The 13098-nt window shown below is 32.4% G+C and overlaps 1 protein-coding gene across 2 annotated transcripts in view; it reads left to right on the top strand.

Annotated features, from left to right (window-relative positions):
• Positions 1-11364, top strand: part of TFEC (transcription factor EC) — an 80914-nt gene extending 69550 nt beyond the window's left edge. For both annotated transcript variants that reach the window (XM_019925093.3, XM_073809856.1), the window contains 2 exons: positions 5396-5543; positions 6426-11364. In XM_019925093.3, the coding sequence (XP_019780652.2) occupies positions 5396-5543; positions 6426-6806 (529 nt within the window). In that variant the 3' untranslated portion in view covers positions 6807-11364. The remainder of the gene's footprint in view (positions 1-5395; positions 5544-6425) is intronic.
• The last annotated feature ends 1734 nt before the right edge of the window (positions 11365-13098 follow it).

Below are 13098 nucleotides of genomic sequence, written 5' to 3'. Positions count from 1 at the left end.
ACAATAGAACTGTAAAAACAGGCTGATTGATGCCAGTCAATAATCGGTTATTGCAATTAAATTTTCAGCTAGGTTATGGTGTCATACAGTCACAAAGTCAGTTAAACGAGATGTTTGAGGTTGTAAATTTCAAGAAATAGTTGATAAAACAAAATATCAATTTAGCATGTTAAGTGTTTCTCTAAAAACATGAAAACATTGTAGCATTAATAATGACTAGAAAAAAATGTTTTGTTCAGACTGAGAACTGGACTCTCCAGACACTGGCAAAAATCCATTATTCAGAAATGATGATGTTTGATAAAGTGATATTTGTGAAATTCGAAAGTATCCTTTCCCTAAATGTAAATGTGCTAGTTCACTTGGACAATTCATCCATTTATAATAGAAGGGAATGCCATATTTATTCTTATGGGCATAGTAGATAGTGAAGGCATCTCCAGTAGAATGGCAGAAAGCACTGGACAGAAAGTCTGAAGAGCTCAATCTTGGTGTAGGCCTACCAGTAATTTTTCAAATCTTTTGAAGTCTCTAAGCATGCAACTCTTTCTGTTCGCAGAAGGGAACATCCGTTTTCCAGATAAGACTTTTTTTAACACTTAAAATATAAATGCACATTTATTCACCAAACATTTCATGTAAGACCAAGACCTTTTAGTTTGAATGTGTTTCAATTTTTCTTTCTTACATAAACTGCACAAAAATGTATAGTCTATTTCAATTTCTTAAAGATAAAACAAAAACCTAAGGGCCAACCACCTAAGTATAGATGGATATTTTTTAATGTTTGCACTCTAATTTCTTACAGCATAGTTTTTAGCAACCTATCTCTACCTACATTTTACTTCAGCTTTTCCAAAGCTTTTAATATACTTTTCCTAAGAACAATAGCTATCTTTATAAATGCTTTTTCTTCTTTTGCATTCGTATTTCATTAGTTAACATACATATAATTTAATTATACTATCACAATAATAAGTACAATGGGCATTCATTTAACAGCCTGTCAGTAAGTACATGTCACCACAAGGATAACAGAAGTACCTGGGTGTCTCAGAAGGTAGCCTAGTGTCTACTTTGTTCTGTCAACAGTCAGTGAGTATCACAAAGGGAATGGAGAACATTAATTACTCCTGAAAGTGATTAGATAAGGTCAGTTAAGAGAGCTTCCCTTGTAACCGGTAGAGCTAACCCACAGTGCCAGGCCCAGGTTATATGCAGAAAACAGATGAGACTCTAAAATTGGACTCTGAAGCCTGACTGAACATCTTTAGATGTCACCATGCCTGTAAAGCACCAACTATATGGCTGGGTTTTTATAAAAATAAAATCAAGTAATATGTATGAGAATATCTTAAAAATTATAAAGCTTGTGTGAGGGATAATTATTACTCTACATTTTTATAGAAGCTTTGGTTGTAAAATGGCTCCTTTCTGGTTCTAATTCATTGTCCAGAACAGGGGATGGAAAACTTTTCCTCTAAAGGGCCAGATAGTAATTATTTCAAGCTTTGTGAGCATAAAGTCTCTCAAAATTATTCAACTCTACCATTGTAGCATGAAAGCAGACATAGACAATATATATATGAAAGAGCATGACTGCATCCAATGAAACTTTATTGACAAAAACAGGTTGCAGGCTATAGTTTGTCTACTCCTGATCTAGAATATGGAAAATCAATTTATCACAGAATCACATCTGAAAGGGACCATAATTGGGAAAGCTTCATTTTAAGTATTCTTAAGGGACTTTCTCTTCTTTGTGGATTTCAGAAAGAGGAATTATTAATTGTTTTAATTCTATTATATGTAGGCACTGAAAACATCAGAGTATTACATATTACACGTTAGAAGGATAGTAATACCACATGAATCCTTTGTTGCTGTTATAAGTACAAAGAGCGCACTGGGTCACAATAGAAAACACATTTCTTATGGCAGATGCATTTGAAAAAGTGGGAAAGCCACAGATTTGCAGATACAGCACTGAACTGAGAGAGGAGACCTAGGACTCATCTTCTAAACACCGCATGCTCTTGGGCAAGTAGCAGGAACTCTGAAGCTTTGGTTATAAAAAGGCTCTGAGGACCTTTCCAGCTCATGGCTAGAATAAACTTACGGTTTGGCTTAGCAAATGAAAGTTAATACCTGAAAGCATTTTGAATTCTATGACGTTGCCATTTTTGTGTATGAAAAACATTCAGAAATTTGTACTTCTTTCTTCTTTGCTGGGTCAAAATAGTATGGTCAGAAGGGAAAAAATATAGTAAAGAGCTATCGTTGAGGTATATATGTTGAGAAAATGAAATGAAAAGCACACAGTCTCTTAACCGTCAGTGAAAAATAAAACCAAACAAAACTAGCAAATACAAAAAGTGAAGCATTTCTACAGACGTGTGGTAGTGATTTACTTCATATGTGTTTTTAATCATATTTACAAAAAAATCATATTTGTAGATATAAAAATGCCAACAGAGCATGAATTATTCTAGTTGTGCTATCAAATTATTCTTTTCTTTCTATTTTTTTATATATAAAATTAAGGTATTTTTGTATTGATTTTTTTATCTTCTACAGTCAGAACTTTCTCTGGCCTTTGTGTAAGAATGGCAGTTGAGGTAGTAAATGAGACCTAACAAGACTTTCTAAATCAGAAGTTATAAAATGTTGATCAAAGCAAGAAGAATCAGACGTGTCTTGGTGTTTTCTTTCTTTTTTATTTTTTTAATGTTTCTAAGTGAATGGGCACTCCTAAGATGACAACAGATTGTACATTTTCCATAGTTTTGCCTGGCAGCATTCTTACTCCAACTTACATATTTCTGTTACCTGCTTTAGCCCTATATACATTCAAGCTTTTAACTTTCTCAACGATGTAAGTTCTTCAAAGAAAATTATTTTGTAGAAAATGAAAAGCCAGTATCAACATTCACTCCTTAGGTATGTCTTTGTATGTGTTAGTGTTTATAGTATAATGTCATATATAATGTTTTTTAATACCTAACTGCATGAAATTATCTTGGGAGAGAGGTAAACATCTCTTTAATATATTTGGAAAACTTGAAATATTTTCAGAAGCAACCTCATATATTAAAATGGCTTTAAATAGAGTGAACTTTTAAACATTTAGTGAAATGACATCAAGTAGATATTGTAGCAAAACCCATTGTGTGTTTTCTACCACAACTTTTTTTTTAACATCTTTATTGGAGTATAATTGCTCTACAATGGTGTGTTAGTTTCTGTTTTATAACAAAGTGAATTAGCCATACATATATATATATCCCCATATCTCCTCCCTCTTGCGTCTCCCTCCCACCCTCGCTATCCCACCCCTCTAGGTGGTCACAAAGCACTGAGCTGATCTCCCTGTGCTATGTGGCTGCTTCCCACTAGCTATCAGTTTTACATTTGGTAGTGTATTTATGTCCATGCCACTCTCTCACTTCGCCCCGGCTTACCCTTCCCCCTCCCCGTGTCCTCAAGTCCATTCTCTATGTCTGCATCTTTATTCCTGTCCTGGCCAAGGTTCTTCAGAACCATTTTTTTTTTTTTTTAGATTCCATATATATGTGTTAGCATATCGTATTTGTTTTTCTTTTTCTGACTGACTTCATTCTGTATGAGAAAGACCATATTTCAAAAAGAGTCATGTACCACAATGTTCATTGCAGCTCTATTTACAATAGCCAGGACATGGAAGCAACCTAAGTGTCCATCGACAGATGAATGGATAAAGAAGATGTGGGACATATATACAATGGAATATTACTCAGCCATAAAAAGAAATGAAATTGAGTTATTTGTAGTAAGGTGGATGGATCTACCACAACTTTGAAGGTTTATTTTAGATCTAAATAAACAGTACCTTAAACTTCAAAGTTGACTAGGGTTATTGTTTTCATCCTATTCCTTCTGTCCTTCAAGTTTTTCTTCCCATGAGCAGAAATAAAACAAAATTGGGGCCTTTAGGCTCCTGTTGCTGCTTAGAGTTTTAACTCAGGAATTCACTACACTTTTCAGTGACAGATAACTTCTTGGTTTAATGACAAAAGTAGCCTCTTTTCCCCCTACCCTTCCCACCACTAGATAATTCACTGTGCTTTGAAAGATATCAACAGCAGTAGTGGCCCCAGAGAACTGACAAAGCATTTTCAAGCTTGAGACAGACGTGGCAATGGTTTGGTGCTTTTCAGTAGAGGATGGCTTATTCCAGCATTCTCACCTATTAAGCATTTTCACCTGTGGTAGAATAATGTATCTTCCTTTAATTTGTTACAGCTAATGAATTGTCGTCTAACCTGAACTTCCAATGAGGCACATGCCAGTCAGGTTTTTCATAAACTACATTTTCCCATTTCTGAACATTTAATAAATACATATTAAGTTCCATGTATTTCATGTAGATCACGTAAACCAAAAATACATGCAGTGTAATGTCTTTTAAAATTTTCCCTACAAGTTTACTTTCTGTTGTATTAGAAGAAATCTCGTGATTCTAAATGGAAAATTCATCCAGGTTTTTCAACAGCTCTAACTTTTAGCAATCAGTTTGGCCCTATTCTCCATACATATTATGAATTGTCAGATAGTATTAAATATATTGATGTATGTTTTTAGATATTAAACTCAGTAGCCTGTTCTGTAGTTCCAAATTTATCATCTCTCCTGTCTAAAAATAAGTTTTAATAAAATATTTTTTCTATGCTACAGTCTGAAGATTATTGGCAATGTTCAACTGTATTTACTTATTGTACACTTACTTAAAAATAGATATCCAGCTTTTTAAAAAAAATGTTGATGCTTTTTGTGCAGAAAAATTTGCCTAATGATTCTAGAAAGTTTTGCTCTATTGCATAAAGTGATGTTGCCAAACTCCAATTTGTTTCACAATTACTCAGGATCACCATTCAGGAGGGACTTTATTTTTCTTTTCCTAGAATCATAAAAGCAACCTTATAGAAAGTAGGTTAAAAGATTGGTGCATTTGAAATGATCTTAAAAAATTTAGGCTTAAGTCCTCAGTAATGTACATTTCCTCGTTCATTAATGCAGAAATACTGCACATAGATTTTAATCTCAGAGTTAATAATAAAAGCAATTTTCACTAAAAATATAAAAACTGTAATGGTAGAATCATGATATTGCATTTAGCTCTCCCACAAAAAGTCACTTTATTACTTTCTTTTGACACTTATTTTCATTCTGGGATTAATTTTACTATATAAGGGCTTCTTAACTATTCTATTAAAATTTCTATTCAGAAGCAATAATATCTAAGAGTGAATAATAGTCATGTAAATCATTATTTCATATTAATGTGAAAGATTTTGTAAGTTCTTATGAATTCTGCTGACATGCACAATTGTGAAAAGGTTATCTCTCCTTTCTACAGTGATATGCGCTGGAACAAAGGAACCATTCTAAAAGCATCAGTGGAGTACATCAAGTGGCTACAAAAAGAACAACAGAGAGCTCGAGAATTAGAACACAGACAGAAGAAATTAGAGCAGGCTAACAGGCGCCTTCTACTCCGGATTCAGGTTTTTATAAGAACGTTGCCATGAACCATGTAGCTTACATATGACTTATCCATCATCAGTTTTATTCATTGGTCTCATTTATTTTTTTCTCATTAACAATTTTTTTTTCTTCCCAAGGATAATTTTATTGCCTTTTAGAAGTTCATGAATTAGATTGATTCAATTAGGTTTTGATTAGAAATCTAGGATCAAGTTGGCTTTAAAAGTATATAATGAATGACGACAACTAATTGCAAAAATGCAGAAAATAGAATCAATTTTATAAACACACAAATATTATCCCAGTCAAAAAATAATAATAAGCAGAACCTTTGTTTCTCTGGATAATATTGGACATTAAGTTCTCCTCTCCCCCTTTTATTTCTATAGTAACATTGCTATGGATTTCATTGCCTTAAGGCATATTATGCCAGTTTATATTGTTACTCCTCATCTGTTCATGTGACACAAAATCTCAGAATATAGGTTTCATAAGCCTCAAGCTTTTTTCTTTAATATGTGAGCAAGCTTACTGCCAGGTAAAACACTCCTGTTTCCATGAAATGGACCTATAGAGAGAAATTAATCAGGAAGAATGACTGGAAGATTTCCACTATCTCCAAATAGTTGTACTGTAGCCTGAGCCACTATGGGACCATTATATGTCATGTATTCCTTTAACGAACAATCTGAGTAGTTTTTAAAAATCTGAGTATTTTCCTCAGGGTTATTTTTCAGGCATTAGAAATATACCACACTCTGTTATTTGCAAAGAATATTTATAATATGTATTAGTCTTCATTTTGAGTGCTTGTTAATATTTTAAATCTATTTGTGGCTTATTCTATAGAGTTGAGTTTACTTTCAAAGTCGTTATTTAATTATTCTTGTTTGAAATTGCAGGAACTAGAAATACAGGCTCGTGCTCATGGTCTGCCAACCCTGGCTTCACTTGGCACAGTTGATTTAGGTGCTCACATCACCAAACAACAGGCCCATCTTGAGCAGAATTCAGTAGACTATTGCCAACAATTGGTTCTGTCTCAGGGGACAAGCCCTGAGCTCTGTGATCAAGCTATGGCCTCCTCTGATCCTTTGTCACACTTCACAGATTTATCATTTAGTGCGGCTTTGAAGGAGGAACAAAGATTGGATGACATGCTACTGGATGACACAATATCTCCATTTGGAACAGATCCTCTGCTATCTGCCACTTCCCCTGCAGTTTCCAAAGAGAGCAGTAGGAGAAGTAGCTTTAGCTCAGATGATGGTGATGACTTATAAGAAATAAACAGGCTCAATTCATCAACTGGGAATCAATTCTATGCTGGTGCTATGCAGTGAAGTTCTGTGTTTCATATATTGCTTTGGCTCAATTTTTCTGAAAGGAATATATTGTTCATGAAAAACTGATTGGTTAGAAACAACAGAATTCACAGGAAGAAGAAGCACAGTGTCGAAGGATTATTAAGAGCAAAAAAGACTTTTTTTTCTCTTTGACTACTGAGTCCAAATCTACTTAAATTTTGTTTTCCTGGAAAGAGGCACAACATAAGAAAAAGCTCTCTACTGATATTTTAAAAGTAGTGACTTGGTGGTGTACTATTGGAACTAACAGACTGCAAAGAATAGACCTTCTGAAATATACATTTTCTTACTTCCGTCTCCTTCCTATTCAGCTCTGACAATGTTAATTTTCAAGAATCAAGATCGACAGATCTGGTTGTTCATTGCCTTTTTTCCACTGTCTGGGGGATAGTTGTCTAAAGTTCAAGCCTTATAGGGGAACTAATTAAAAAATAGATTATCTACCACTTATAATTGAAAAGTGAATCTACAATAAACATTAGAATTTTCCACAATAAAATACAGAAAATTTATAGAAACTTAGGATTCTAAAATTAGACTCTAATTCCCTTGGTCAGTTCAATCACACTAACTCTAAAAGCATCTTTGCATATTTATGGAGACATGCTCAGTTCAGAAAAAGAACACATTGAATGCTGTCCTCAAGAATACTGGCTAGAATTGTTATTGCTTCACACAAGCATACCCACCACCCCCCCAAACAGGTACACAATGCAGATAATACATGTTCTTTTTTCCCCCCTTCATTCTTCTGATTTTCTAATCAGCATCTGAAATTACACTCCAAATCCTTTTTACTTTGTCAAGAAGAGATATTGGATAATCAGTTTCAGCAAATAAAATATCGAAAGCCCCCCTACTAGGACAATTTGTTAATTTGTTAAATAAAACTTATCACTGTTTCCAAAATTGGATTTAAATTAATTAGTTGATATAATTTTGCTCCAAATTGATGAAATACTGAAAACTGGATTGCCAACTGACAAAATAATTAGTAAAACAAAAAATCTTTCTTATTACATTCAGCTCTGAGCAGAGGATAAAGTTCTATTCCTGTGAGTATTTAGAGTACCCTACGATCTCTGTTAGCCTTGTTAGCATTTATTATTTATATCTATGGTGCTTCACTCAAATTATTCTCTCTTGAGCTTCTTCAAAGCATTGGGAATTGACTTACCAAGGATATTACTCTGTGCTAGACCTGCATGAATGATCATCTGATCAATGAGTATTTATGGAGGGATACTCAAAACTGCAGTAAGTTCTGTGAAAATATAGAACAGATGAGCAAAATATGGTCTTACTCCTCAGGGAGTTAAAATGACTGCATGAGAAACCACAACAAAAGATAGAAGACATTTAAAATTAAAGCCTACATGGTGCAGCATAAGCTGCAAATACAGGAGGTCAGAAAAACTAAAAATGAAGATTGGAGAATCACAAAAATGTGTGGGCATAGCAGAATTTAACTTCTTTTAAAAAGCATACATTTGGTGGAGGGGAGGCTATACAGGTGAATAATATCAACCAAATGATAAAAGCGAGAATAAGTTGGGGAAGTGTCTTCATGATACATTCATTAGAAAGATCTGACCACCCTAGAAGACGTCTGTTCGGAGTCCTGAAAAATACTGGCAACAAGTTATGAAAGCCCTTGAAAACCAAGATGAAATGATGTAGCAGGAATAGATTTTTTAATTAAGAGGAAGAAGCCTAAAAATTAAAATGCTACTGTATATTACTAATGTGATTGACATGTAATCTTTCATGAATATTAACTTTGGGATAAACTTTTGAAAGGGTGCTTCAGGTATTACATGAAAAATACGTCATCACAAAATTTGAGATTTTAATGCTAATGAAAGTGGAAAATATTAGATCTTTATGGTGTGCTTATTATCTCAGGCTTAGCTTACAATTAGCTCAGAGTTTGGAGAATTAAAATAATTTTCATTTTTTGACATGAAAAAACTCTTGATTTATAGGAATAGTTGTCAAAGCCAGATAAATAAATTCATCTGAAATAGATCACGTGAAAGAGAGCCATAAGATACATTTCCTCAAGAATTTTCAAGGGAACATTATATACTTTATGACAAAATTCCACTTTATTATCCGAGTTGATAAGTTAACATTGCAAATCATAGAGAAGGAATATATCTTGAAGTCAATGGAAAACACATCATTCTAGATAGAGGCTAATTTCTGTTCTCATTTTATACATTATTCTAATCTCTTCATATTCTGAGAAAACTTACACTGAGGATTTCTTCACTCTGTCATCATTTTCCATTCTGCTAAAATACTACTACTCAGCCTTGAAAGCCATTTCTCATAATCTTAGCTAGTGAATGGCTTGACACAGGATGGTAGAGTCTGGATGAAGGAGATCTGGAAAGGGTAATAATATTTGCTACTACTTACAGATTATAATAACTATCAGCGGATTGTAAAACAGGTAATGGATTTTTAAAGAAAGAGTGAAGAGTAGTGTTGTGTCACAGTCAACTGAAGTAGATTAAAAAATTAATTTTAGTCATTAGTTCTTAACTTTTAAGGCCTTGATAATCTGTTGAAAGTTACAGACTTTCTCCCTGGAAAAGTACAGAATATATATATATATATATCCCAAAATTTGTATGTGTTAAGAGGTGTGGGGGATCTCCTAAATATCTCCTTGGATCACAGATGAAGAACTCCCACATCAGGTCTGTTGCTCAACTGATAGCATAGTAGCTGTGTATCTATCAAGAGCTAAGTGTACAGTTAATGTCATATGTAATGATGGAGGAGGGAGCCCTAGTTATCTGAATATCATTATCCCAGCCCCAGAAATGATAAGGTTGCATAGGTAAGTGAAAGTGTACCAAACACTAAACTATTCACTAAAGAAGTTGTTCACTTATAAAGTAGCCCCTTTCTAACATCCCCTGTTATATATATGCCTCTGTTATATGCTTATACATTTATGGGTCAGTTTCTCTATGACACATAGATGTTGTAACCATCTGACAATAACATTTAAAAGTTATATATATATCTATATAACTTTATATATATCTATATAACTTTATATATATATATATATATATATATATATATATATATATATATAAAAGTAGAAATAATGTAAATTCACAGGCAAATTATTTGAATATCTAAGAATCAAGAGTGATCCTTGGGAAAATTGATGCCTACAATATGTTTTCAGAAATGAGACTTACAACAGTAAAAGAGGCATATTGTTTACCAAATAATTTTGTCACAGAAAATATCAGCTACCACTGAACTATTAATACACAATTAACCGAACCTTGTTCATTCAAATAATTATTACATAATTTCTATAATAATAAAAACTTTGTTAAAAATTAAATAAAACAATTTAAAAATTATTGTTAGTTATCTTTTCAAGATAAGGTCCCATGCAATCTTTTTTCTCTAAAATATTGGCTTCCTTTTCGTGGACTCACACTAAACAACCTTTCCAACTCCCAGTTGTCTTGAAATAACAAGGGCCTCTTACGAGTAGATGTAGCTTTTCTTATTTTTTTCTTCTTAGTGTCCTTTCTTATTGAATTTTCCCCATAACTGGAGAATATATATACAGATCATATTTTCTCAGTTTACAGATGTGAAGTCAGTGACTATAGCTTTCTAGATGTGGGTACAAGAGCTCTAAATAATAAATAGCCAGATGAGCTGGGGACATTGAGAAACAGCCTTTCTCCTCCTTTTTAAACTCATTCTTTTCCACTCATATGACTGTAAATAAAATAGTTAATAGCTCTTACTTAAAAAAAAAATAGACATAATGAGTTTCTTGATTGGTGTGCTCATTTACCTTCATTGTCAGGGGAGAAGTTAGATTACACAAGGTAAAAAAGAATTTATTTTTTTCTTTGTTTTGATAGATTGAGCCATGCTTGAATTTTCTTATACTTCAAAGTATCATGAAAATATTTTTTGCTGCTCTGGTATCGTGGAATTTTGATATTTAAATAAATGGCATAACTAAATGTTCCAATGTTTTTACAATATCTCTAGGCTGATATTTATCGACCTTATAATATCTAAGATGTAGATGAAAACTGGAATCAATTAATCTTTTGCTATGTTATCAACACTAGATCAACCATCTGGGTTTCTTGAAAATACCTGAAGGATTGAATTTTGCTTCAGTATTGATAATGGCACAGCCTATATCTGCTACATGGAATTACATCCTTTGCCCTTCTGGTGCCCTGCTTGTTGATAAATACAAGATGTCAATTTGAGTTAGTGTAAGTTACATATACAGAGATTTCATTTCATTTACTTAATAAATACTTAATACATTTAGAGTGTTGCTGATCTAATGCATCTTATGACCTTTCTGTATCATTATTCATTGTATACACCAATATCTTATCATTTGTATGATTTCTAATTTGTAAACAAAGTATTCAAAATGATAAAAATAGTTTTCTTAAAATTTTTCTGTGCTACATTTGTTTTCTGTGAGAGTCATAGAGAATTTTAGTATATAGGAGATCATCAGAAAATAATTATTTTGATTAAAAAAACCTCCCACTGGATTCAACCAATTTAATGATGAAATACTGCTATCTGCTGCTTTATACATAAAAGGGAACTTTTAATCTTTTTCTTGTAAAGGGATCTGTGTATGTATTTCTACATATCCAAATGATTTCTATTGTGTTTTCTACTGATGAAATCTTCAGTAGTATATCTTTTTTCCTACATTTATCCAACATGCTTCAAGAATAAAGTTAAAGACTTTTGTGTTTCCAATTCTACCTCTCCTATTCCTGCACTACCATTTTATTTCAAAAGTTCTGTATTTTCAACTTTGCTTTTGCCACAGAAATAAATTTTATTTGTACATCGTTTAAAGCTGGTGATTATATATAACAAACAAAATAGGAAATATGCTGAAAGAATTATATGCAATCAGGAAGTTACATATTATATTATTCTTTACTACATGACTACTGAAGTTTAAAAGCTAACTAAATTCAAGGATCCCATCTAAAAGCACTGCAGTTGCTTATGGCATACAAGGCTACAATTAATTCAGCTATTTAATCTTAATAATAACAATGTAGTTAAAAATCTTTGACTTTAATAGCATTTTATATATATGAATAGCTGCAGTAATATTCCTATAATTTTAATCTAACATTGGTTAGATCAAGAAAACATTGTTAGTATAATAAGACTGTAGAATTTGTAACTATTGCTATTTTTCATTTTTAATAACAAAGTAATGTCTTATTTTCTAAGAAAATAGAGAGCACTGGTGTTCTCTAACACATAAATGAATGCTTATACACATACTTTTAAAAAATGTACCAAAATTTTCTTTGCATATGTATAAAATGAAAGCGTAGAATCATTAAATGCTTTAACATACTTTTTGTTCTGCCTTTGTGTATAGATTGCACTGGAAAATATAGAATGTGGGTTAATCATCTGAAAGGATACTTAACAGCCATGAGACTTCACAACTGACAACTGCTTACTTCATAGTCCATGCTGAAAACAGTAATCCAGTATTTCCTTATTAATGAAAATAATTGTTACATTTTAAAATATAGTCTCCTGCCATCTGCTTCTTAAGCTGTTATGATTTTGATTTATGGAAAATGTTCATCAAAATGTTGCAAAATTGCTAACAGGCATACTTGTAGCAATGAAATCACTAAGAAACTCTGCAAAATCTTTTAATATACTAGATAGTCCCCAGACAATCTAGGATAAACAGAATACTGTATTTTAATATGTAAAACATTTTAAAGCTGCTAATTGGTATTGACTAGACCTATCCCTTGATAATGAAATTAATAAGAATTTCAGTTAAATGTTAAGACTTTCTAATATTTAATACCATGTTTGTGAATTTTTTTCTACACACCTGCCTCAGAAATAATAAAAAGGATGGCTCTGAGTTGACTATAAAAAGATGCTATTCTGTGTTCAAATATAGGTTCATTGATTTTTAAAAAATGTTATATCAGATAAATTTTTTTCTTAATGCATTATCAATGCCAAAAATACTGATCAATACAATAATTTCTGTGTAGAAAGGAATAACCACTCTAATAAGGTACAGGTAAGTCAGGATGATTTTCTGACACTATATAGACTGAAAAAAGGATGACTGAATGGGTTCTATACTTGATTGTTTATTGTATGTGTATGTACA

The sequence above is a fragment of the Tursiops truncatus genome, chromosome 9, assembly GCF_011762595.2.
Source record: "Tursiops truncatus isolate mTurTru1 chromosome 9, mTurTru1.mat.Y, whole genome shotgun sequence".
Taxonomy (NCBI): Eukaryota; Metazoa; Chordata; class Mammalia; order Artiodactyla; family Delphinidae; genus Tursiops; species Tursiops truncatus.
Note: the sequence above shows the minus strand (reverse complement) of the source record. Positions and strands in the feature narration are given on the sequence as shown.